We start from the raw sequence: 26,926 nt of genomic DNA, 5'->3' as shown, positions 1-26,926 counted from the left end.
CCTTGTTTGAATTCCAGCTGTACTACATTCGGTCTTTATGATTTGAATATGTATTCATGCTCTCTGACCTCTGTTTTCTAATCTAGAAAATGGGCAGATATATTTTCCTGGCAGGGTTGTTGAGAAGATTAGCAGAGAAACTGTATATAAAGGACTTAGTGTGGGATGTGTAATAGACCCTCAAAACGAAACTCGAAACGGTACCTGTGTCATCATGAGGGACTGGGTAGGCCCCATAACTAAATTGTCCAGCTAATTGCTTGTCCCCCAAAATGATCAACCTTTCTTACAATTTAATGGAAATTGATAAAGATCAACATTGTCCCTTCTTGCCTTCAAGCAGAGTCTAAAGAATGTAGCCTAAGCTTGATGACCAGTGTCATCAGTATGAAAATCATTTACTGTGTTCTGAATAGCAAAGCTCTCATGAGAAATACATCTATTTGTATACGGGTAAATTTGAATTGAAACTAAATGATACCAGATTCCTGTGCTTTTTTTGGTGTCTGCTTTATGTTTTTTCCTGGTTGTCAGCATATTGGCCGCCAGGCCGTCTCTTCAATTGGTGAGCCTCCTCCTGTGATGCCCTTCTAGCTCTTACTTCTGATCTACTTTCAGCTGGGAAAGTCACATAACCAAGGTTTTGGAATTATTTTTAAAATAAAGTGAAAGGTTTGCAAGGGGTGGGGAGGCAGAGGGGAGGAGAGCAAGAACTCATGCTCATGTGAGCACGGGGGCACTGACCTGGCACTTAAGTGCCTGAGTTTAAATTCGAGAGACATGGGACATCTGTGTTAACTGTAAGAAGCTTTCTTTTGCTTTGTGTTCTGGTATGATTGTACTTCACACTGGCGATCAAGGTCACTCACTAGGGCCTTTGTTTACTGGACATAGCTTCTTCCATTGAATTCTGCTTCTATATTTCTAATTTATGAATGTTCATTCAAGAAGCAGTTTTTGTTTTTAAGATTTTATTTATTTATTCATGAGAGACACAGAGAGAGAGAGAGGCACAGACACAGGCAGAGGGAGAGGGAGAAGCAGGCTCCATGCAGGGAGCCCGACGCAGGACTTGATCCCAGGTCTCCAAGATCACACCCCGGGCTGAAGGCGGCGCTAAACGGCTGAGCCAACCGGGCTGCCTGAAGAAGCAGTTTTACGATGCATATCTGCTGCGAGAAAATCTCCCATTTGTTCAGTCAACAATGGAAAAATATTTATTGAATGTCTTCTATGGGTCAGTTACTATTGTAGGTGCTTGGGACAAAGTAGTGAACAAAATAGAATCTTGGCTTTCATAGAAATTGCAATCTGGAGAAAAGGATATAATTAATAGCAGTATAAAAATTGTCACATGATAATAAGTGTGATGGAGAAAAATAAAGTATTATCCAGTAAATTTCACTTTTTTTTCCCAATTAAGACAGTTGTTAGCTTTCCAAAATGTTTTTGGCTAAGCATATTAAGGTCATTTTTCTGACTTACTATTTTTATGGTGAAAGTTTTTATTAACAGTAAAGGTGATGAATTGGCAGTCTTGCTTGAGTCAAAACTGTTGTCTAATTTTTGCTGATATTTTCTTAATGAATTTGTGATGGTGTATTTTCCTTTTATCATGAATTGTTATTGGGAGGAGGGAAGCAAGCCTCTAGGTATCTTTTCTCAAAAGAAATAATCTTTGAGGAATCATTGATTTCATGAACCACAGATGTCCTGCTAAGATGATGGAATAATGTAGTGCAAAGTATGAGTTAGATCTGTCTTTCAGCTCTACCTCTGATACTTACTCACTTAGTAACCCTGAGTAATAAATACTTGACCTCTTCAAAGTTAGATTTTTAAATGTATAAACAGTAACAGTTGATCAAATGGAATAGTTTTCACTCCCTGTCTCTCATGTTAATCTTGTGTTTTCTTAATAGTTTTTCTGCTGGGGTCCCAGGGAAGGCCAGTTCCCCTTTTGATAGAAAGAGGAATGGGTTTGAGTCAGAAAGTTTGGGCAGTCCCTTTGTCAGTCATGTGGGGGAGAAGAAAATTTTGGATTGAGAGGAACTATAATATTCTCTATCTCTCTGGGCCTTACTTTCTATTCTGTGGATATTTGTTCATATCTATGAGTGATAGGGACTCCTGGGGAATATGTGTTACAAACCTGTACAATTTTTGTGCCAGGTAGAAATTGTATTCCAGTTCACTATAAGTGAACCTTATATTCATTTATCTTTTTTAAAGTAGGCTCCATCCCCAGCGTGGAGTCCAACACGGGGCGTGAACACACAACTCTGAGATCAAGATGTGAGCAAAGATCAAGAGTCAGATGCTTAGCCAACTAAGCCACCCAAGCTCCCCTAGTTTGTGAACTTTAAACTATAACCTACTCATACTTCGGAGCTCCTTATCTATCCAATCTAATTTCCAACTAATAATACAGGAAAACCTGAATTCTCAGAGGATGGACTCATGTCAGTGTGTGTAATGCCAAATTGTAACAGTGGCCAAAGGTGGAACAGCTTCCTAGAAATTGTCTTACTAATAAGGAACTGGAAGGAAACTGGCAAACATCCTGTATCATTTTGGCAACTCTGGATACTTAAAGTTGTTCCAGTGTTGGCCTACATGTGCAGAGGGAAGAGAAGAAAGCAGAGGGGGGTAGACAGGAACCTTGATGGTCCAGGAAATAAAAAGAGGCTGAAAGAAGAAGGCTGTGGCATCAGAGGCAGTAGAGGCCACAAAAATGGAGATTTGAGTCTTCTAAGGAGAGAAATGAGGAGAAGGCAGGCCTACCCAGAAGCGGACCCTGGGAGAGAAGGCAGAAACCAGAGACATAAATGCAAATATGAGAACAGCTTGGTGATCTGTTCAGGGATGGGGCCATGGGGGCAGGGCCAACAGCTGTATAACATCTAGTGTCTTAGGACACTACTGTGTTTCTGTGAGAAGAGCCTTCAGCCCCCAGCAAGATTAATTTGCCAAACTCACAAAAAAAAGAAAGGAATGGAGGAAAGGAGGGAGGGAGGGAGGGAGGGAGGGAGGGAGGAAGGAAGGAAGGAAGGAAGGAAGGAAGGAAGGAAGGAAGGAAGGAAGGAAGGAAGGAAGGAATTAGGCATCCTGGACTCTTTTTGTTCCCCTCTCTTCCATGCCTTGTCCCCTTCATCCCTCATCCCCTCCGTCTCTCATCCCATCCATCCTCAGTGGATGGCATTGAGGAACTGTCCAGCTGCTGGGAGGCATGCTTGATTCCTTTCTGTTCCTCAAGCTACACATTCAGTCTATTAGTGCATTCTTTTGGCTCCATTTACAGACTTTTCTCCCCATTCTGACCATTTCTTCCTGTCTCCGTTGCTACTGTCCTCATTTGTCATCCCATTTGGGCTCACTGGTCACCATTTCAACTGGAGTCTTTCACACTTGCCCCAAGTTTAGATTTCATTCTCCATATAGCACCCACACTCTCTTTGTAAAAAATAAATACATTTTAAACTCCCCATTGAGAAGAAAACCGAAAGTCCTATCTATCAAGGCTACAAGGCCTAACCTGAGCTGATTCTCGCCTTTTTTTCATCTCTTATTTTGCACCCTTCTCTTCCTCAATTTTTGTATTCTAGTTTTGCTGACCTTCTCTCTCTGCTTAAATGAGCCAGGCTCTTTCTTGCCTCTGGGTCATTGCACTTGGTATTTCCTCTTCCTGTAATATGTAATGCAGTTTTTCAAGATTCTCACACAGCTAACTAGCTGATTACCCTTCAGGTTTCAGAGAAGTACTTCCTGACCACTTGTCTAAAGTGGTTCCGTTTGCCCACCTGCTCCTGCCCTCCATCTTCTCTTTCCCATGACCTCATTTTATTTCTGAACAGCATGAACCATCATGGGGAAGAATTTGATTAGTTTTCTTGTGTAGTGGTTGCTTGTACTCAAATACCATCTCTGTGAGGGCAGTAACCTTCTCTTTCTTATTCATAGTGCTAACACCAATTCAGGAAGAGCCTACACTGCAGTAGGTCCGTATCTTCAAAAATTATTTGTTGGATGAATAAAAGAATGAATGAATGAACGAATGAATGAATCAGTGCATAGGCTGGATTGATCTGTGTGCATTGAGCGCTGAGCATCATGTGAGCATCCTCTGTGGATGAGATGGGCCCCTAGAGACCTACAGGCTTCCATCTCCAGGGCAGGAATGAGATGTGGGAGCAGAGGTACCTAGAACAAAGGAGGACTTTCACCATTGCCACACTCAAGTCTGCAACCCGCACAAGCAGCCTGTGGAGTTCAGGAGTACTTACAGTTATAGACTGAGGATACATGAAGTACTCTGTTACTCCTGTATTAAAAAAACAAATCAAACCAACAGCATTTGTTTTTGTGTTCATTCAGTTTAGAGATCTCCTTTCTTTGTGGACTTAATTTTATTTCTAAATATGTCACACAGTAACAAAGTTCCAAAAGCCAACACTATAACAAAAGGGAACTCAGAAATGTCACTCCTTGTGCTGTCCCTTCATCCCTGTGTGCATCTATTTAGTTTCTTATCATCCTTCCTCTGTTTATTTTTGTGGAAAAAAAGTAGCCTTATAATATATCATGTGTGCGTATCTATTTTACTTCCTCTTTCTTCTTACTTAAAAGGTTACCAGACATGAATGTTCTTTTGTCTTCTGCTTTTCTCACTTAACACATTCTGGAAATCACTCATATCATTCCATAGATCTCTCTCTCTCTCTCTCTCTCTCTCTTTTTTAAAGATTTTATTTATTTATTCACAAGAGACAGAGAGGCAGAGACATAGGCAGAGGGAGATGCAGGCTCCATGCGGGGAGCCTGATGTGGGACAATCCCCAGACATTGGATCACGCCCTGAGTTGAAGGCAGCCCTCAACCACTGAGCCACCCAGATGTCCCTCTCTCTCTTTTTTTCCTACAGGAACATGGTACCCATGGTAGAAGATACACCTTAATGTATTTAACCAGTCTCCTGTGTGTTTCAGTTATTTCCAATAATGTAATAATGAGCTAAAACATAGGGTTTTTTTTTTCATATATTCTTGGTGTATCTTCAGGGTAAATTGCTATAAGTGGATTTGCGGGGTCAAAGAATAAACTCCTAGGTAGTTCTGTAGATGTTGCGATACTTCCCTTCATTTGGAGTTGCAACACTTTTTGCTACCTATGGTGTGTGTGAGTGATACATGGTTTATTTGTCCCTTCAGATTTCAGTATACTTGTGGTCCCCCTCTCATTTCAGCTCTGCCTATTGCTATGTATGTATGTATGCTATATATTTAGGATCAGCTGGTTTTTAAGAGTCATATACTGTAATTGTTTGACATATACTTCTTTTTTCCACATGTTATTTTTTCCACCTTGGAAGTTTTGTGAATTTAATTTTAGGATTCCTAGGCTTTTAGTTCGTCTTTTGGGGGATTATTAGAAATGAGTAAACTATAGATGGGAAGTGAAAGTGGATGGTAGATCTGAGGTTTTTTTGCAGAGAAATCTTGAGAACTAGAATTTCAGCTCTTCCAGTATTCCAGCTCTTTCATTGGGAGAGGGGAGTGGGGAGAAAGCTGAGCTTTGTAGCATTAACTATCATATTTGCATAAAGTCCTTTGAGTTTTCACTATGGATGAGTCCCAATACTTAATGTTTTGTTAGTTGAGAAATAAAGGTTTTAAGAAAGATCACGTAAAATTCTCAAAAAAAAAAAAAAAGTGGGATTGTGGTGGGTGGCTTAAAGTCATTCATCTGGAATTTGAGAATTCCATGTCTCCTTTCCTCTCCCACTGAAGCACGTCAGTGGAAGGTTTTTAGAAACATGAAATTCTTCTATTTTAGAAGCTTACAGTATACTAGAAAGTCTCCTCTCCCCCAACAAGTCATTATTCCACATTAGATATTTGTTTCTCATTAGAAAATGTGTTTGGTGGGGGTGGGGAGTGATGTGGGGAATAGAATGTGAGACTCTGCTTGATTTTTCTTTTTAAATATGCATGTTGACATTGATTGTTGGCAAGTTTTCTTTTTCTCCCAAGAACCGCTTGATATAACTGAATATATTTTTAAAAAACTAAGCAAAAAGAAAGTTCACCCTCTCATTTTACCTATTTAACTTCCTTTATAAAACATGAAAGATAGTTCTAAAAATAAAATAACCAGAGACCAGTCTCAGTTATGAATATAGGTATAAAAATCAAAGCAAAATCCTAGCAAATAGAATATCACAATGTATTTACAACTCTGGCCAACTGGAGTTAATGCCAGGAGTGCAAGTTTGGTTCAGAATCAAGGCATTTTCTCAATATTTTAGCAACAGATAAAAGGAAGTGTGATCAGAACAGCAGATGCTGAGTAGGCATTTGATTAATATATATATATAGTAACTATTTCTAATATGTAGAAAGGAAGCTTTTTAAATATATCAGGTTACTTTCTAAAGATCACTACCAAATATTATTCTAAACAAACACTACAGCCCTTTCATTGAAACCCATAACTTAGCAGGATGCTCACACATTTCAATGAGACAGTAAGACCAATAAAAAAGAGGTAGTATATAAATATTGGAAACGAAAGTTAACTCTCTTTTTTGTTAGTTATGTGATGGTAAACCTAGTAAACCTAAGAGATTTTAGGTTAAAGAAGTAATATGTATAGAAGTTTGATAAGATAGCTGAATATAGCATAAATGATTATTAAAAGTAAAATTTTTTCAATGCACAGAAATATGGAAATGGGGAAATGTTCCATTTTAAATAATGATGGAAATTTATAAAACTCCTAAGAATACATTTAATAGAAGTAACTGGGACATCTGGGTGTCTCCATTAAGTGTCTGACTCTTGGTTTTGGCTCAGATCATGATCATCAAGGTCATGGGATCAGGCCCATCATCGGGCTGTATGCTCAGTATGAAGTATGGTTAAGATTTTCTTTTTTCTTCTCTTTCTGCCCTTCCCCCTGCTTGCACATACCCTCTGTCTCTCATATCAGTCAATCAATCAATCAATCAATAAAATGTTGTAAAAAAGAAAAGTAACTACATGAAGAAAATGATCTAATCAAGAGTTGGGTGCTTAACCAACTGAGCTACCCAGGCGCCCCAAGAAGTTATGTCTTGCCAGATACCAGAACATTCATGGAGCCAGTGTGATCAGATCATTGTCATATTGAACTGGGAATTGGTCTGAGTAGATAATCCAGAAATAGATTTCACTTCAAAAGAACATTTAATATACAGCAAAAGTAATCTTTAGTTCCATGAGAAGAGGCTGAATTAGTTAATTAAAGTAGTATTATATTAGTTTCAAGCATATAGTGTGCCTTGATGATTTGTGTACATTGCAAGATGATCACCATGATGAGTGTAGTTACCAGCTGTCATCAGAGAGTTCTTACAGTACTATTGACTATATTTCCTATGGTGTACTTAATTTATCTTATAGCTGGAAGTTTGTACCTTTTAATCCCCTTTGCCTATTTTATGCATCTCCCCACTCTGCTCCCCCGGCAACCACCAGTTTCTCTGTATTTGTCTGTTTCTGTTTATTTTGTTTGTTTCGTTCTTTTGAATTCCACATGTAAGTGGAATCATATGATATAAAATTGTAGGGATCCCTGGGTGGCGGCAGCGGTTTAGTGCCTGCCTTTGGCCCAGGGCGCGATCCTGGAGACCGGGGATCGAATCCCACATCGGGCTCCCGATGCGTGGAGCCTGCTTCTCCCTCTGCCTATGTCTCTGCCTCTCTCTCTCTCTCTCTCTCTCTCTCTGTGTGTGTGACTATCATAAATAAATAAAAAATTTTTTAAAATTGTAGAGTTTCTATTAGTAAAGATATTATTCACAAATGAATGAACTAATGAAATTTTAAAAGTCCACCATTGACAGATAAACAGTGAAGACCTAACATACAGTGAGCTCTTGTAGACTGACAAGAAAATGACATGCAGTCCATCAAAAAACATTAGCAAAGGATGTGAATGAGTAATTCATGTACCATATGAAAAATGAGCCTCAGGCTCACTATTGGTGAAAGGAATTGGATTCGCCTGGTGAGGTTTGCCAAAGGGGATCATTGACTGCAGGAGGGCCCCGGTGTGCTCCTGCCTGAAGCACAAATGTGATTTCTGTATCCCATCTCCCACATGATGACTTTTTCTAACTTCTAAAAGAATAGTGTTGACTCTTACAACTTTCTGTGCTATCAACGATTTTTAACCTTTGTTGTAAGTCATGTTTTTCATTGTGTTTCATGTTTTCTTTCCCTGAGTTAACTCCGGCAATATAGGATATGTTCTATGAAAGTTAATTGTCTTTTTTGGGCACTACCTAGATGTGACTTGCTTTATTTCTTTCATTCATTCATTCATTCATTCATTCATTCATTCATTTATTTATAAAGATTTTATTCATGAGAGACAGAGAGGCAGAGACATAGAGAATAAGTTAAATAAAGCATCTTAACATTTTAAATATTTAGACTAAAATGAAATCTGGATGAACATTTTTCATGCAGAAGAGGTTGTGAATATGCACAGTTGTGGTTTGCATAAAGTCATTTCCACTTGCAAACCCCATATTTGAGAGAATATACATTAAAACTCATTGCACCTGAAACTAATGTAACAAATCTACTTCAATTAAAAAAAAAAAAAGGAAAATTAAAATCCAGGGACAAAAATACTCATTGCAAGTTGCACTTGACCATTTATGTCTGAGTACCATCTTTAAGTAATAAACACATCTGTAAGCTCATTTAATTTTCACAGCTTTAAAGATGTATTAGAACTATAGCATAGCATGTCATGTCTCCATGGTGAGGATGAAGGGACCTGACTAGTCCGTTCTGGGGGTTAGTGGGTGTGGTGGTGGTTTATGGTCAGAGTCATTCCTAGCCCTTGACGTTGGTTTGCAGGGCGCTAGCTGACATGAACAATGATGGACGAATGGATCAAGTGGAGTTTTCCATAGCTATGAAACTCATCAAACTCAAGCTGCAAGGATATCAACTTCCTTCTGCGCTTCCCCCCGTCATGAAACAGCAACCAGTTGCTATTTCTAGCGCACCAGCCTTTGGTAAGTATGAAAAGGACGTGGTTCCTATATTTCACCATATATTTTAAAAAGAAATATTTTCCCTTCTCAGTTTGTGGCCTTGTGATAGTGTAGGAGGTGATTCTGTCCAAAAAATGATGGTCCTGGTCCCGTAAAGGGCAGAGAGTGCTGGATGAGAAGATCAGGTTTCACATTTGAACCCTAGCCTGTGTTAAAGAACAAAAGTTCACCTAAGTAAATCTGAAGTCATAATTGGCTTTATTGAGTGGTTCATGAATCCTGCAGCATCCCGTTGAGCAAATAGAGGGTCAGCACAGACTGTCAGGGTAAAAGGAATAAATTTGTAGTCTGCTCCTGCATCTCCCATCTATTCATTGCTCTTATGGCATCCTTGACCCTTCACAAGGCCAGTTCTTTCTGTTGGCTTCATTTCCATAACATCTTTATTTTCCCCTACCTTGAAACAGTTCCTTTGGATTATGGTATCTAGCAATATATTTCTAAATTCATAATATTGAGAGAACCGACCACATTAAATTCTTTCTTGGTACAAAATGAAGCAGAAGAAAATAAACATTATCCGAGTTCAAAACACAATTCCATATAAAGATCTTTTAGCCAGGTGTTTTTCTTAAAAACCCATCAGTAATTAGCTGGCGAAGATTACCAACAGTTCTGATTTCTTCTGTGTTCTCACCCTAGACTTTAATGGTTTAGGTTGATTTAAAGATTATAGTAATCAGATCTAATATCAGATGCATGCAAAAGTTCTTAGTTTAAACAAAACACAAAAATTGTGGCTAGAGTTTCCCTTTCTTCCTCCTGATAGATCTGATGACAAGTGATAAGGCAAAGTCGGTTTTGGAGGGGCAGTCAGTAGTAATGCAGGTGTTTCTGATACAATGAATGATAAGCTGAGATGAATAAATGCTGTAGTTTAACTTAATAGATTTACTATTAAAAACAAACTGTGCAATGCCTTTCTTTTGGTGAGGTTTAGCTACAAGACTGGCAATCATTAGGGGAAAGGTGCAGATTTGGGGTCAGGCACGAAGGACATTGATCCAGGAGAGAAAACAGAGAAACTCAGGAAATCATGCATGAACAAAGGCTAGGACGTGCGGAGGTGAGGAGTACGTAAAGCCCACACCACATGACCAGGACCCTTGTGGGTCTCGTCCCTTGTGTGTCCAAAACCCTACGTCTTTAGTTAGCTGGCTTATTTAAGTAGAAGTAGCTCTGAATCTTTGAAGGTCCCTGTAGCCAACATTTGGTCAGGACCCATGGATTAAAACAGCTATAGGGTGTTTGGTTGTCTTTTGGCTTCCCTTCTGGTGCTGCAAGAAGATACCTCGGGGAGGATAAAGAGTCAGAGAGCCAGAGGCATCCCATTTCCTCTTTTTTCCTCAAAACTGGGGGGTCAGTCATTCTTCCTTGAACATTTAATAGGTCTTCTCTTCTTCCATTCTGCAGCAAGACTTTCAGCTCTAGTCATTGCTGATTTATTTCCATGAGGTTGTGACCTGCTGCCCGGGGGGGTTTACCACAGCCTAAGTAAGCTGCCCCTGCCTCTAAGGGAACCTGGGACTTCTGAGCCGCCATTCTGTCAGTGAGTCCTGGGCTTCTCCCCTAGGCTTCTCTCCACTGCCTTTCCTACCTTCCTTCTGGTCACATCAGCATCATCCCGTAAATTATTTTCAAGAGGTGACTCACCAGGGAATATCAGAACATGAGAGAAGTTAAAAAGTACATTGTGTCCTAACCAGGTTTGCTTAGCTTTGCTCAAACATCTGACCTTTGCTGGTATTTCTAGTTCCACCTCTCACCTCAACCCGAGATAATTTTTTTTAACACTTCTTATGTGGCTACTTGAGAAGAAAATAATTTGTTACTAGGATCATGATTTTCTAGTTAATGTTAAAAAGGATCTCACCATGCATTTCCTAGCCCTTACACATTCTACCTTCACGTATCGTATTTTATTTGGTCACAATAATGACCCTGAAATACGCAGAAATTAGCCCCGTTACGTAAATGAGAGAACTGAGATTCTGAGAAGGTAAACAGTTTGCTTAAAACCATGTTCCTAAAAAGTGAGGTCGAGCCTGTCCAGACATACAGTTTTTCAAAGGCTCTTGGTTGTTTTTTTTTTTTTTTTAAGATTTTATTTATTTATTCATGAGAGACACAGAGAGAGAGGCAGAGAAGCAGGCTCCACGCAGGGTTCCACGTGGGATTCGATCCCAGGTCTCCAGGATCACGCCCTGGGCTGAAGGCGGCACTTAACCCCTGGGCCACCGGGGCTGCCCGTTTCTTGGTTTTCTTACTACCTTCTCTCTTCCCACCTTCATTATCATCAAACCATATGGATGGCATGGAGTGTCACTGTTCCACGGTTCATTGTCTGCATGGGTGCTAAGGCACATGTTAACATGTGGAATTAGGGCCAGCTGGGACTTGAGCGACCATTTTGATCAACTCCCCTCTGTTAAAGAAAGGAAAAAGGGATGTAGTGATACTATGACTTGCCTGAGGGCAGCCAGCTATATTCCAGGAAGTTCTGTGTGCCTGATATCTTCTTCCTTCAGTGTGTTTACACGCAGAATAATTATTTTTTGACTGAGTCTGTTTCAGGGGGAGTTTGTCTTTTTTTTTTATTTATTTATTTATTTATTTATTTATTTATTTATTTATTTTGCCAGATCCCATAGTTTTATTAGGCTAATTTATTTATTTATTTATTTATTTTTAATTTTTATTTATTTATGATAGTCACAGAGAGAGAGAGAGAGGCAGAGACACAGGCGGAGGGAGAAGCAGGCTCCATGCACCGGGAGCCTGATGTGGGATTCGATCCCCGGTCTCCAGGATCGCGCCCTGGGCCAAAGGCAGGCGCCAAACCACTGCGCCACCCAGGGATCCCAGGCTAATTTATTTTGATTATGCTTATTTATTTATTTTTTTTTTTAGAGTGGGGACGAGTAAAGAGAGAGGGAGAGAGGGGATCCCACGTAGGCTCTGTGCCCAGTGTGGAGCCCAACACAGGGCTCAATCTTATAACTCTGAGATCATGACCTGAGCTGAAATCAAGAGTCAGACTCTTAACTGACTGAGCCACCCAGGTGCCCCAGATTAATCTATTATTTTTAACCCCCTAATGCATGTCCTAGTTGCTTGGAATACATTGGTAAACAAGACATCATGGCTCCTGCTTCTAAGAAGCTTCTTGTTAAGGTGGGGAAAGTAAGCAAATAGATGAATAGTTTCAGGGTAAGATAAGTGCAGTCAGTTCTATAAAATGGTAATATGATAGAGGTACTGATGGGAGAAAGTTATCACGGTAGAATTCTCTGAGGAGAGATAACTCTGAGCTGACTTAGTGATGAGAGCCATGTGAAAACCTAGGGGGCAAACCTTCCAGGCAAATGGAACAGTAATTAGCAAAGGTCCTAAGGCAAAAATGAAGTTGGTATGTGCAAGAAATAAACATGAGAACATGGTAGCTGAGGTTTTGGTAGGCCTTGAGGTCAGGGAGGTAGGGCAAGAGCCAGATGGTTTAGGGCCTAATAAAACCATTAAGGAGTTAGAAATTTCTTTCTAAGTGCAGTTGAAAGCTGCAGAGAACTTACGGGTAGGAGAGTACATGGTTGATAGACTTTTAGAAAAAAATAGTCTATCTTATGTGAGGATTGGATTGCAATAGTAAAATCAGGGAAATCAGTAAGGAGGGTTTTTTTAAAAAGCTTTTATTTATTTGTTCATGAGAGAGACAGAGAGGCAGAGACATAGGCAGAGGGAGAAGCAGGCTCCCTGCGGAGAGCCCAATGTAGGGCTTGATCCTGGAACTCCAGGATCATGACCTGAACCAAAGGCAGACGCTCAACCACTGAGCCACCCAGGCGTCCCTAGTAGGGAGATTTTTGCTGTGGGCAAGACGTAATGGAGATTTAGATCTGGGTAGTAATAATTGCTGTGGAATACAGGATAGGTTTAGATTCATTATATTCTGTATTTTGGAGGAAAAGCAAATCAAGTTTTGGTCACGTTAAGTGTGAGGGCTCTGGTGGTTTTCTAAGGAGGTAGGTGAATCCATGAGTCTGGAACTCTGAGGAGGGATCCATCAGCTCTGGGAGAATTTGAGTATGGATGGCAATGAAAGCCCTGGGACTGGATGGAGTATCTTAGGATGGGGCCCCTAGGTGGCTCATTGGTTGAGTGTCTGCCTTTGGGTTAGGTCATGATCCCGGCGTCCTGGGATCGAGTCCCATCATCTGGCTCCCGATAGAGAGCCTGCGTCTCTCTCTGCCTCCCTCTCTGTGTGTGTCTCATGAATAAACAAATAAAATCTTTAAAAAAGTTTTTTTAAAAAAGGACTATCTTAGGATGTGTAGCTAGAGGAGCCAGAAGACCTAGGACCAGTCCTTGCCATGCTGTAATATTTAAAGGTGTATTAAAAGGGAAGAAGCAAGAAACAATGGGAGGAGGTTGGTGTCCTAGTAGCCAAGAAAACATTTTTCAAGGAGGGTGTGTTCTCTTGTTTGAGTTGCTTCTGAGATTGAGTGAAAATAGGACAGAGAAGTGATTGGATTTGGCAAAATGAATTTGTACACGACCTTCTGAAAAGCAGTTTCATTGGAGTGGTAGAGACAGAAGCCTGATTGGAGACTTGGAAGAGGGGAGAGTTGTACTGTAAAGGAGAGATAAAGCTGGAGGAGCATGTCTGCTGAAGGCTGGTGTGCTTAGGGTGGGAAGTGTCCCTTCACTTTTAGAGAAAAGAAGGAAAACCCAGTGGTTGAGGAGAGATGGGGGGAAATTCCAGGAATTAAGATTTAGCATAGTCAAGAGATGCTCTCCAAAACATAGCCTTCAGTATGCATTTCCTTAGAAATCTTTGGAAAATATTCCTTCATAAAAGTAGTCAGTTGGTAAAAGGATGATAGTCTTCGTAGCGGCTATTTAAAAGCTTCCATTTGTGACAAGTTCCTACACTTGAGGAGAAATGACTGGGAGTGGAATCAAAATTGAACAGGGCAGTGACACAGACATTAAAGAAAGGGAATGGTCTAGACCAGTGTGGGGGTGGAGAACAGAAGCTGGAAATCCCAGGAAGCAAGGCTCACATAAAACCAAGCAACAGGCGGATTGGGCAAGGTCAAATCCCACACAAAGTTATTAGTAGAAAAAGGAGTATAGAGAGCTGAATAACGCCCCCGTGAACAGTGACAGCACCCCAGTAACCTGTGATTTCAAAACAAGCTAAAAAATATGAAGAAAACGACACCAGTCCTAAAAGACCAACACAATCAGAATTTTAAAGCCTCAGAAGTAAGGTAACAGAACTCAGGAAAGAAGGAGAAATAACAGAAAAAGTCATATCAGAAACGGAGACCAAACTAGACACAGCACAAGAGGTGCTATCAGAAGAGAAAAAGAAGGGGAAATGGACAAGATTTCAAAAATAAAAACAAAATTAACAAGAGAGAAAAAGGACTTGAGAAAAAGTGACCAGTGTTGAAGGCAAAGGAATTGAATATAAGGTATTGGTAGTCGCTAAAGGAGAAAACCAAAGCAAGGGAAGAAAACAAATGGTAAAGATCAGTTCAAGACAACTTCCTGGAAATAAAGGATTTGAAATTAAAAGAGGATATCATGTGCTTGAGAATATCTGCCTGCAGAAACCAGTGCTAAGATAAATTCCAATTAAAAAAATTATTTGGGTATGTAAAAAAAGGAAGCACATGACTTATGAGGGAAAGAAAATTAGAATATCCTCAGACTTTCCTACAGCAGTGCTTTATCCCAGAAGATGGAATGATGTATTTAGTATTATCAAGGAAAGACTAAGCCAAGAATTTTGTGTCCAGAAGAACCACATCACCTAATTTGCCAGCTCTCTAGACACTAACATTATTTCCTAATTAAACTCAACTCTGATGGCAACTACTGGAGTTATCATCAGATTCCTCTGGTGGAAGGGCCCACTCCCACAAGATTGTCCTCTCTTCACACTTGAGTCACAAGCACTGGATTCCTGAAGTATCTGTACTTCTGTCCAACTTGACTACGAAGTCAGAGGCTCCCACTCACCCTGCTTCCCCTTTCTGTAATTAGAACAGCTCACTCACAAAACTCAGGGAAACATTTATTTAGGTTCATCAGTTCCTTATAAAGGATATGATGATGGATACGTACACACAGGCGCATAGGGCACATATAAGGGTGAGGCCCTGAAGGTTCCTGAGTATAAGAGCTTCTGCCCCCATGGAGTTGGGGTGTGCCACCCTCCCAGCACATGGAGATGTTTACCAGCCTGGAAGCTCCAGACCCTATAGGGCAGGAGTTTTATAGAGGCTTCATTGCAGGTGTGATTGTGACATCCTTGGCTGTTGATTAGCTCAATCTCCAGCCCCAATACCCTCCCCTGGGGTCTGTGTGGAGGCGGGAAGGGATGGGGTGGGATTGAAAGTTGCATCCCACTAACCATGCCACAGTCTTCCCCATGAGCAGCTTCTGTCCTGCATCTATTTAAGGGCCCCCAGCCCCAAGCCACCTTATTCAAAATACGGAAAGGCACTCTCATCACTCCAGCAATTCCAGGGGTCTTAGAAGCTCCTGTGTCAGGAACCAGGGACCAAGACCAAATATTTTAACAAAAGATGTTCCTATCAGTCAGGAAATCACAAGGGTTTTAGGCGCTTTGCCAGGAACCAGAACCAGGAACTGGGGACAAAGACCAGATATGTATTTCTTATTATGTCACAATATCACAAGTTCAGACAAAGAAACAAAAAGGAAACATTTATTTTAGTTCTATCATTTCTTCACTCTGGTTAGAATACTTCTATAAAGAGAAACTTCCCTATCAAATGTTTGGTTACTCTGAGGTTCAGTATGTAAAGGAAAGGCAGAATGGATGTGTGATTTCTTTTCCTTGTATATTTATACTAGTTTTCAGAATACATTGATTACCTGTGGTGGCCAATTAGGATTTTTTTTGTTTTTAAATATCATTATGAATTCATAAACTTAATTCTCTTTGGTGGCTGTAGTCCATTACAGTTATTCATATTGATTTTCAACCTTGGCCAGTAGATCCCTCTTAAGGTTGGCTCTTGTGCCCTTAGGATGGGATACTTGACATAAGTTTTCATATTCTCCAAAATGATTAATCTAAATTTATTTATACATTTTTTCCGATTTTATATATGTTTTTAAAGATTTTTATTTATTTATTCATGAGAGACACAGAGAGAGAGAGAGAGAGAGGCAGAGACACAGGCATAGGGAGAAGCAGGCTCCACACAGGCAACTTGATTCAGGACTCGATCCTGGGACTCCAGGATCACGCCCTGGGCCAAAGGCAGGTGCTCAACTACTGAGCTACCCAGGGATCCCTGAATTTATATTTTAAATGGAAATATATTACAACTGGACAGTGATTTGCTTCTTTGAAGACTCCTGAATTAATTATCATTCAATGTGGAGAAAAGTGATTCCATGTGAATTCTGTGGGGATTTTTTTCCTTCCCAGGTATAGGAGGTATCGCCAGCATGCCACCACTTACAGCTGTTGCTCCAGTGCCAATGGGATCCATTCCAGTTGTCGGAATGTCTCCACCTCTAGTATCTTCTGTTCCTACAGCAGCAGTGCCTCCCCTGGCTAACGGGGCTCCCCCTGTTATACAACCTCTGCCTGCATTTGCTCATCCTGGTACGTGACCTGCTGAATCCATAGACTGAATTTTTACAATGTGTATTTTACTCTTCCTTCTTGCTGAATCTTCTGTCTTCGATTTCTGATTATATTTGAGTGGCATTTTGTTCCAGAGGAAAATATTTCCCTTTTTCATGTAATATCTCATTTTTCCTGATATGTTAAATAAGGTATGCTAGGCTAGAGAGAAGTAAAGGAGAATAAAATTGTGGAGCTTTGGTACCATTATGGGCAAAGATGAACTCAACAGCTAAAACCAAGAGCTTAATTTCCCTCCTAGGGCCTGACAATAGCAAGTCCAGTTGGAGCAGTATTTGAACATTTTCTTTTTTCCATGTGTCAGTTACTACTTTTCTTTAGTTGCTATGAATTGCTGATAAATGAGCTATTCCCTTAGGAGTAGGATTACTTGCAGGGAGAAAAAAAGACATTGCTTTTTTTTTTTTTTTTTTTTTTTTTTTTGGAGGAGGCATAGTAAAATTGGGCAGAAGGGGGAAGGAAGTTTGTTATATGGCTAGATACATTAAGGATGGAGTATTCCCTGCTCCCTTCACTGAAGGAAAGGATTAGAACGTTCCTGGTGTAGCTAATTTCATTCTGAGACTTTACTTGAGGTCTTTTCCCTTTAGTGAAAATAAAGCAAACCTAAACTGTAGACATGGTCTACAAATCTTAGAAAATTCTTATCCAGTGGGAGAAGTATTTTTTAAAAATTTAATTTATTTATTCGAGAGAGAGAGCAGGGGGAGGAGCAGAGGGCGCGGGACAAACAGACTCTGAGCTGAGCATGGGGCCTGTTGCTGGGCTTGATCTCATGACCCTGAGATCATGACCTGAGCCAAAACCTAGAGTTGGACAGTTAACCAACTGAGCCACTCAGGCACCATGGGGGAAGTATTAAAAAAAAAAAAAAAAAAAAAAAACTTTGGATGTGTCTGAAACGTTCACTAGTGATGATGGTGTGGAGTTTTAGCCATGGATAATGATTATATGTGAATCATTATTTCTCTGCCCAGCTACCTGGGTTTATTACATCTGTCAAGATCTATCTCTAAGTTATAGCCAAATGTACCACTTTTTTTTTCTTTCTATAAGATTCTCTTGTACCATGTACTTCACCTTTCATTTGTGACCATGGCTGCAGATGAGATGACACCTGAGAAAGTTGTTGCAGTTGCTTTTTAGTAGTATCTGTGAATCCACGTGCTCTGTCTTGTTTTCTTTTGTGACTGATGGCAAATGTTGTAAGACAGTAGGCAGGGATGAGGGGAACGAGGCTAAAGCTCCAGAGTTTTTTCCTGGCACACTGCTAACCAGCCAGAATGAGAATCAGACATAAGAGCTGAGCCTCCCTAGTATCCCATGTTGTCTGGCCAGGCCTGCAAGGCTGGGACTTTTTGTCTTTTCCATCTGGAACTAATACTTCCACTCTTCCAGCACAGTTAAGAGAATGCCATATTCTATGTATTTAAGCTGTTGTTTCTTTAACTAATGGGACAGAGTCTATAAAGTGTGATATGAAAAGCTTAACAAAGAGTTAAATACATGGGTGGTAACCATTTCTATTTAGTAAGGTGATTTTCAGCAGGAATGAATAAATCTGGAGGACTTTTTGTCCAGCCACAGGGAACAAGGAGGGAATAACTCATTTTGAATCCTCGGTGAAAAGGGAATAATAATTTCTGCCTCAGATTTGGTGACTGTGTATGTATTCTCCTTTTTGTTCATAGGGACATGATTCTTTGTAGAGTTAAAATTATTCAAAGTCTATTTATTTTTACAGCAGCCACATTGCCAAAGAGCTCTTCCTTCAGTAGATCTGGTCCCGGGTCACAATTAAACACTAAGTTACAGAAGGCACAGTCATTTGATGTGGCTAGGTAAGTGTGCTTGTTTTTCAAATGGGCTGTTGGGGAAAAGCTATTATCTGATTAACTTCTAAAACTAAAAATGAATTAGCTATGTTCTTTATTATCTTTTATTTTGTAAGATGCCAATAATTAGTGCTGGATAGTGTTACCAGTTTTTACCACTTATATGTTGCAGAGATGATGAATAAAAAACATGACATTTCCTAAAAAAGCTTTGGGTGTTGTTTTTTTAACAAGGAAAACAAATAGGTACCAGTTATACTAATGTTCACAAATATTAAAATCGAACTCTAGGTAGGAGAGGAAAATTAGCTATTTTGTATTGGTCATTTAAAAGTGTATGTATAAAAATTTTTATATGAAGATTGGAGCCACAGTTCACCTAATTTTTTTTATTCTATCTCAGATAATCTCATGGAATCTATATGGATTGTTACTGAAACCTTATTTAAAACCACCTTTTATGAAATGAATTATTCAGATTAGTGGATAATCATTATTAATCAAGTATGTGGCCCAATTTTGGCAAAGTTTATATGACCTTACTGGTTACATTTTGACCAATCTTGGTTTCATATTCTCTTTCATATTTTTATTTCCTTTTATCTCAAATTTTTTCCCTTGCATATTGTTACACAAGATGAAAAGTTAAGTCTCTTCATAAACCACTTCCAAACTTTTGCAATTAAAAGGGGACATAAATGAAGATGATTCCATCTTTTCTTGTTTCAGTCCTCATTAGAAATCTTTCCTAAGTGACTCAAGTCATTTTCCCACTTCTAAGAGAAAAGTGCATTGAATATAATTGAACAATTTATAACCCTTTATAAAATGATTTAAAGTAAACCCAGAAACTGAAAATCACCATGGTGAATGCTGATGTATATACATTAGCTCTTGGGATATTCACCATCTTCCCTATAAGATGACTCGATTTTTCTGTGTTGTAGATGAGGAGCTCAGAGACATTAGTAATTTTTCCAAAATAACACAACTTAGAAGTGACAGAACCAAGAGTTGAACTGAGTACTTTTTGATTTTTAAGGCATGAGTTCTTAACCATAGCAGTTTTCTCTGGAAACTTTAGTTAATGGTGGTATACAGATATTTGTGTTCCACTCAATTAAGGTTTTACTCTGAAGATTTAGGAATATTATTACCAAATACCTCATTAACCCCCCACAGCCACCTGCAGTAGATACTGCCTCAGAATTGTGAATGAGGGAGTAAATCCCGAGAGGTTATAATCCTCACTGATGGTTTACATTTTACCACAAGTTCGAGCGGAGATGTAAATTCAAGGTGATCTATAACTGAATTTTGAATTTCTTAGTCTTTTCCCTTTGCCATGGTGAAGTTTTGAGTTTTCTGTGACTCTCCACAAGAGATTTTCAAATCCACCATAAAATTGATTTGTGACATAAGAATGAATCAAAAATCAGTAAACATTTATGCTATTAGGACAATTGATTTTGGAGGAGGGAGTTTGGTAGTCATCTTATTAATAATTTAAATCTCCAGCACATTTTTAGAATTTGGCATCTAAATTTTGGTTACCTGTTAATGAGGCTTTTAGTCCATTTAAATTTTCAGGAAAGTCTCAGCTGAAAACTATGACTTGATAAGTATAATCTGGGGCAGCTTCTGTGTGCAACACCCTATATTCCTGGGGTGTAGGGGAAAGATAATTAGCTTCTGACAAGTAGGCAAGAGTTGGAATCAGCAAAATATTAGTTTAAAATGAGAGCGTTGCAGAAGTACTCACAGCAGAAACAATATTGGTAAGTGTTTTTTACTAAGAAATTTATAATAATTGAAATGTGAATATAATTAGGTACTTTGCAAGAGTTTGGGAGCAGTTTCATATACTTTATGAAGTGTATATTATAAGTATAAGCATGTAGATAACATATATAAATGATGACTAAGAGGTTCACTTTGTGATTAAAATTTTGCTTTTACCTATGAGAAATAGGTATTTTTGTTGAAATCAAAGGAAATTGCAAATGGGGCCTTAGTTATAATCTGCCCTGGAAGTGGAATGCAGATTTTACTGAGAGCTTAGCCATTACGTTGAAATTGCCCTCCTTAGACACCAGGCTCTTAACAAGCCATTGGTGTCAGTTGTGATACTTGGCGTGGAACTACTCTGAGGACCTGATCACTAAGGAGGTGTAGACCCATCTGACTGCTGGTAGGCGTCTCTTTGGGCCAGGGTTGCAACACATTATCAGAGAAGGCAGCAGTAGGTGGCAGACAGGAAAGCAAAGCTCCTTCCATTACGATTCCAATGATTTGCCATGACCCCGGACATGTTCTCTTCTCTCTGGGACACTTTCCACTCGTAGGAATTTAAACTTCCCAGAATGAAATGATTTCCCTTCATGAAGAAATGAATGCATTTTGCTAACCAGAAAGTTACAAACATTCAAGAATTAATACCTTTAAAGGGAGTTATCTGTGGGCTACCAGCATTGCTCTTTAATCCAAAAGAGAACTGTTCCAGAAGTTTGGGAAAGCCTCGACAGTAGTGTATCACTTCAGTTCCAGGGAGATTTTTTTTTCCATATCTTGTGGAACCTTTAAATTATTAAGTCATATCTCTAACTTGGAACAGTCACTTGGTCTATTGTGTTTACCCTTGATTCTGGAAAAATAATAAGTGTGTCTGTTTTGAGAGAAATATTTATAACTATAAAATTTGGAAAGACTCATTACAGAACATTCAGAAGTAGCGACTAGAAAGGGAATAAAATGTTAAAGCTGTTTTCTAGGAAGTTCTTCATTAACTGTTATTAAAGAATTTGAATATGTTCCTCATCATTAATCTTCTTTCCCCACAGTGTCCCTCCCGTGGCAGAATGGGCTGTCCCTCAGTCATCCAGACTTAAATACAGACAGTTATTCAACAGTCATGACAAAACTATGAGTGGACACTTAACAGGTATTTACAAATGAGACTTAATCTGGTGAAATATGATTTTGATTCCAAGTGCAAATTGCTTCCAGATGTTGGACCATAGATACTCTCCAAATGTCTTTCTCAGTTTGCTTTTTGTCTAAACAGGGTTTTTTTTTTGTCCCTCTTATCTTGAGTTCTCATCTACTGATAATGCCACAGTTCCTTTCTTCTCGAGCACCCCAGTCTTTGAACCCCATTGGTTCTTGGTAAATGGAACATAGGCCCAGGATCCTCCTGCACAGTGGATGCCACTAGTATGTGGATCAGAGCGCTAGCACAGAAACCCTGCTGCAAACCAAAACTGGTTCAGGTTTTGAAGCCCAGCTTTGTACATGAACTTGAAACTATCCACTCAAAGAGTCTGTGTTTAAGGCAGCTTGCAGAGTGATGATAATTGATTGAGTAGTCTGGAGCCTGGTTCTGCCACTAACTAGTGGGAGGTCGCTTTTACCTAGTAAGATCTTACCTCTTGTACAAGAGGTCAGAGTTAACTTACTGAACTCCATGGATTAAAAAAAAAGAAAAAAAGAAATTCTGTTATCCATATCAGAAGAGTAGAAAGGACTTTAGGATACTATCCAGCAACCTTTCTAATGAGAGTTAAACACCTAAAATAAATGAGAGAATTATAAAGAAAAGTGTAATTTTAATAAGGAGACTGGAGACCTCTGATTTGAACGTTGAGAAGGGAAAACATGTGACTGCCTTTTAACAAATACAGAAGGAAAGAAAAGGAGTTAATTTTCCTGAAGTGGAGAAACATATCTTAAATTTCTAACTCTTACTGTCGTGTGTGTGCGTGTGTGTGTGTGTGTGTGTGTGTTTGTGCTGTCACTTACCATTGCAATTTTTACTTCCAAAAGAAAAGTTCATCTGTTAAAAAACATAGTGATATATGGAAGGCCTGATCTAATCTTCAGCCTTATCCCTAATAAAGGATCTCAGTGGTCTTCTCAAATAAGTATGTATCTGAGGGGGCATTCGTAATTACACACAAATTTTCTAAATGCCACGCTCACTCTCTGCTAAAGCATAGCTGTCATTTTTATATATAACATAGGAAACCAGTCCAGCTTTTAACAGGCTCTGAAGGAATATTCAGGAGTATACTTTTAAGTATAATTCAGCATGGTCTGCTTCACACCAGTGCTCTATACAGACCTGGAACTACATTGTCGGTGAATCTGAGAACAATTCTTCAAAGCATTGTTGGTGTTTGCTGTGAATCAATTAAAATAGTATTCAGATGTGACATTGATGTAGAAATTCTCTTTCTTGGTAGGATCTGTGTTTTATGACCCACATGCAGTCTTCACCCCAAAGATAATGATGCAAGCACTTGAATATTTAGACCTTTAAATATGTGAGGTAGACGATAAAATTTAAAGTACACCTGAAAAAGCAGATTTTGTTAATGTTTATCTGTGTCCTTACCTGTCTGAGCTTCTGATACGAGCTTGTCCACTATAGGAAGTGAAGCTAATCTAGCAGTGGCACAATTTACCCCACTGGTTACCTGGGTTCATTTAGCTGATACACTTGTTTAGGTGGGTACCCCCTTCTTGCTTCACAACTTGATGTATAAAAGAGACAATCTTAAAAAATAGAGCCCATTCTTTAATCAAGATTATATAAGTAGCTGCAGAATTCTGGTAATCTTACCAATGCTAGCCTTCTCCCCAGAAAAGAATTTTATTAATCTTGTGTCCTGAAACAATGGATATGATATTGGTTATTCATATATTAATCACGAAAGCTAAGGTGTTAGTTATGTTTGAGATAAAGCATTAACTTCATTTAATTCTGACTAGCATGCTTCTCTACAAATATGTGGATGCCTGTAGTAGGACTTATGAATTTGAGGTTTCTGCTTATCCCCATAATGTTCCCATATAAGCCAGCACCCCAAAGCTGGTATCTTTTTATGGATGTAGGCTTCCACAGGATATTCTTTGTACTGAGTTCAATTTTACCCTGTTGTGTTATGCTAAGAGGCCATCTTAGGTGTTGGTGGTGTATTTTGATGTTTATAACCTTGCCTTAGGACGTACAGAGTTAAGTATTAGTGTTGCAAAAAAACAGTTTTGGTCTTCTAGTGTGGTAGTGAACAAACTTTTTCTATAAAGAACAAAACCATAAATATATTAGGCATGCATTTTGTCTGTCACAGCTACTCAAGTGTGCCGTTGTAGTATAAAAGTAGTCATGTATCATGGTTAAATGAATGGATGTGGCAGTGTTTCAAGAAAACTTTATTTACAAAAACACATGGTGAACCAGATATGGCCTGTGGGCTGTGGCTTACCAATCACTTACAGATCATTTCTCTCACTTCAGAGAGGAAGGAATTTATTCTTAGAGAGTGAACGTACTTTTGTTAATGTCATAGGCCATTAGGGAGTAGGAAGAGTCAGGACCAGAATCCAAATCTCCTGATACCCATCCAGGTCCAGAACTAGTTCTTTTGGTTTGTTTATTATTATATTTTTTATTGGGGGTAGGTGAAGTACTAACTTCCTTTTATGTAGTTCTGAAGTGGAGAGAATTGTTACAAGTATAAATTAAAGCGTTCACTAAAGTTTTGCTAATTCTCTTTTAATGTTCCAACACACTAAGTACCATATTAGAGCCTAAACAAAATGATCAGTCTACATTCCTCATTCCAGATATCTCAGAACTTTTAGAGCTTTCACATTAATTAAGATTGCTTCTTATTCTTAGAGACTTCCAGTACACATACACACATATTCATCCAACAGGAATGTGTGTATATATTTGCCCAAACCTAGAGGGTTCACTCTTCATAATAGCTCCAAACTGGAAATTGTCTGAATGCCCATCAACAAAATGGATGTATAGATTATTACAGTCACAAAATGGTACACCACGCAGCAGTTAGGGTTAATGTTCTACAACCACATGCAATACGTTGAACAAAATAAGCCAGACTTAACAAGGACTCACTGTGCTGTTAGAAGTTGAGCTACACTTGGTTGGGGGAATGATTAGATGGGAGCTGGAGATGGGGTACCCGTGTAGCTCAGTTAGTTTAACTTCTGACTTTTGATTGCAGCTTAGGCCATGATTTCAAGCTGATGGGGTGGTGCCCTGCACTGGGCTCCACACTGAGTATGGAGACTGCTTAAGATTCTCTCTCTCTCCCTCACATCTCCTCTCTTAAAAAGATAAAAGGAGGGGGGCTATAGCTGGAGAGGGTTCCTGGGGTGCTGTTTCATAATCTAGGTATGATTTACTTGAAAAATTTTCAGTTGGGAGAATTAAACTCTATACCTCTGCATGTGTTAAAATTCATATGTGTATGTTGATGTGGCTTTTCTGCCCACATTTTATATGTAAATAAAAGTTAGAATTTGTCTCCAATTTACCATTAATTGAGCACTTTTTATTTGCTAGCACTATGCTAAGCTCCATGTTATATTTCTTATTTGATGGAGCACAGACTTATAAATCTGGAAAGGACATCTGAAATGAGAAAACTGGGTCCAATTAATGAGGAAACTGCCTGCCCTGAGTCCTGTGGCAAGTTCTCGGGCACTTCCTGTGCTGACACATTGAGGATAATTCTCAGTGGTCCCTAACCACTACTGCTTGCCATGCAAAAAACACGTCCACTTGTGTGTTTTTTTGATCAAGTGCCATTTGAAACATGAAATAGCTAAAAGCAAAAATGTATACATGGCAGTCTTCCCAACAAAATTGTTACAATTCCCCGTTCCATGGTCCATCGGTTATCTTGGGGCCACACCTTGAGAGACAGTGATAGAAGCCGTATTTGTCTCTCTTCCTAACCCTGGTTTATTTCAACACACAAAATTTCTCACTGTAGACTTTATGTGATATCTTAGCCCAGTTTCTTGCCAGAGATGAAGATATTTATGAGTATTTTAAGAAATGAGAGCTGATTTGGAGAGCAGAGTTGGAATTCCAGGAATTCTTTATTGCTAACATAAGAAATGATTGTGATGTTAGCCATTTGTGCAGCCTTGAGCAGGTCACTATTTTTTTTTAAGTCTGTAATGAACCGGTTACAAGGGTTGTCCTCTCTAAGGTTCTTCCTCCTCCAAGATTTTCTGAATCTTTTCCGATAGTGGGCCTGGTGGAGGCAGCAGGTGGTGGTAGAAGATGCTGAGTTTAGAGACAAGAAGTTTCAGCTTTGACAATAAAAGCCTGATACAAATAGAGATGATAATCCAGACAAAAGGGCAGGTTACATTTTGAAACTCTAATCTTATACATACTCTGTTCATTAAACATCCATTTAACAAGAATTTATTGAATATGTGCCAGATGCTGTGGCGTGCTTTGTTTTTTGTTTTTGTTTTTTTTTTCCCTTTTCATTGGAGCTTAATTTCCTTTTGAAAAAGCCCCTTGGGTAATAGCAAATATTGTTTAAGCACTGTGATTGCATGATGAGATTTCATGGTACTTTATGTGCACAACACTGGTCTTCCTGGACAGTGAAGATTTGCTGATTCATCTTTATATTTTTTTCCCTGGTTTCTGTTTAGGTCCCCAAGCAAGGACTATTCTTATGCAATCAAGTTTGCCACAGGCTCAGCTGGCTTCAATATGGTAAGGAATAAAAAATTCCTTGGTTTGTATAAAGTGGCTTTAATTGATACAGCTTCATGGGTCCTTAGTTTAATACCATTATTTACAAGTGGGGATGTAGGAATTATGATTAATTTCCCAATGATTACCTCTCTTACTCTTTCCTCTTTTTGATTTTGAAAAATACAAAAGCAGAGAAATTAATGAATTCTCTAGAACTCCTAACACAGTTTAAGTAAGTCAATTTGTGACTAGTTCTGGTTCTCTTCTCCTCCTTTCCAGTTATTTTAAGCCAGAGCACAGTGATTATAGCCTTTTCATCTGCAAATATTTTAACTTTTTAATCTCCAAAAGAGATAGGGATTTTTTTCGAGAGGACGTAATACCAGTAGTCCACCAAAGTTAATCAGATAGTGATTAGATTCCTTAGATTGCCTCATAGCTTTTGTAGTTGATTTGTTCAAATCCGATGCTAATAAACCTATATTTTGCATCAGTTGGTTGACACATCTTTTACGTGTTCTATAAACTCCTCTTTGTTCTTTAACCACCCTCCCTAGAAAAGAAAAGCCCAAATTGTTTGTCCTATAGTTTCTTTTAGTCTATCTCTTGGTGGTTGGTTGCCTCCTTGTGTTGATTTATTCCTGTGTTTCGTATAGATCTATAATGGGATCTTGAGCAAGGTATCTACACCTCAACACTATTGACCTTTGCACCTGATAATTTTTTGTTTGAGGGGCTGTCTGTGTATTGTATGT

General features: G+C 39.0%; 1 protein-coding gene across 8 annotated transcripts in view; it reads left to right on the top strand.

Annotated features, from left to right (window-relative positions):
- Nucleotides 1-26,926, top strand: part of ITSN1 (intersectin 1) — a 215,842-nt gene that overhangs the window by 71,901 nt on the left and 117,015 nt on the right. For all 8 annotated transcript variants that reach the window (XM_072740761.1, XM_072740764.1, XM_072740762.1 and 5 more), the window contains exons 5-9: nucleotides 8,910-9,070; nucleotides 16,581-16,760; nucleotides 18,547-18,643; nucleotides 21,478-21,578; nucleotides 26,126-26,189. In XM_072740761.1, the coding sequence (XP_072596862.1) occupies nucleotides 8,910-9,070; nucleotides 16,581-16,760; nucleotides 18,547-18,643; nucleotides 21,478-21,578; nucleotides 26,126-26,189 (603 nt within the window). The remainder of the gene's footprint in view (nucleotides 1-8,909; nucleotides 9,071-16,580; nucleotides 16,761-18,546; nucleotides 18,644-21,477; nucleotides 21,579-26,125; nucleotides 26,190-26,926) is intronic.

This window comes from Vulpes vulpes, chromosome 15, assembly GCF_048418805.1.
Source record: "Vulpes vulpes isolate BD-2025 chromosome 15, VulVul3, whole genome shotgun sequence".
Classification (NCBI taxonomy): domain Eukaryota; kingdom Metazoa; phylum Chordata; class Mammalia; order Carnivora; family Canidae; genus Vulpes; species Vulpes vulpes.
The sequence above is the reverse complement of the archived record's forward strand: the minus strand, read 5'-3'. Positions and strand labels throughout refer to the sequence as shown.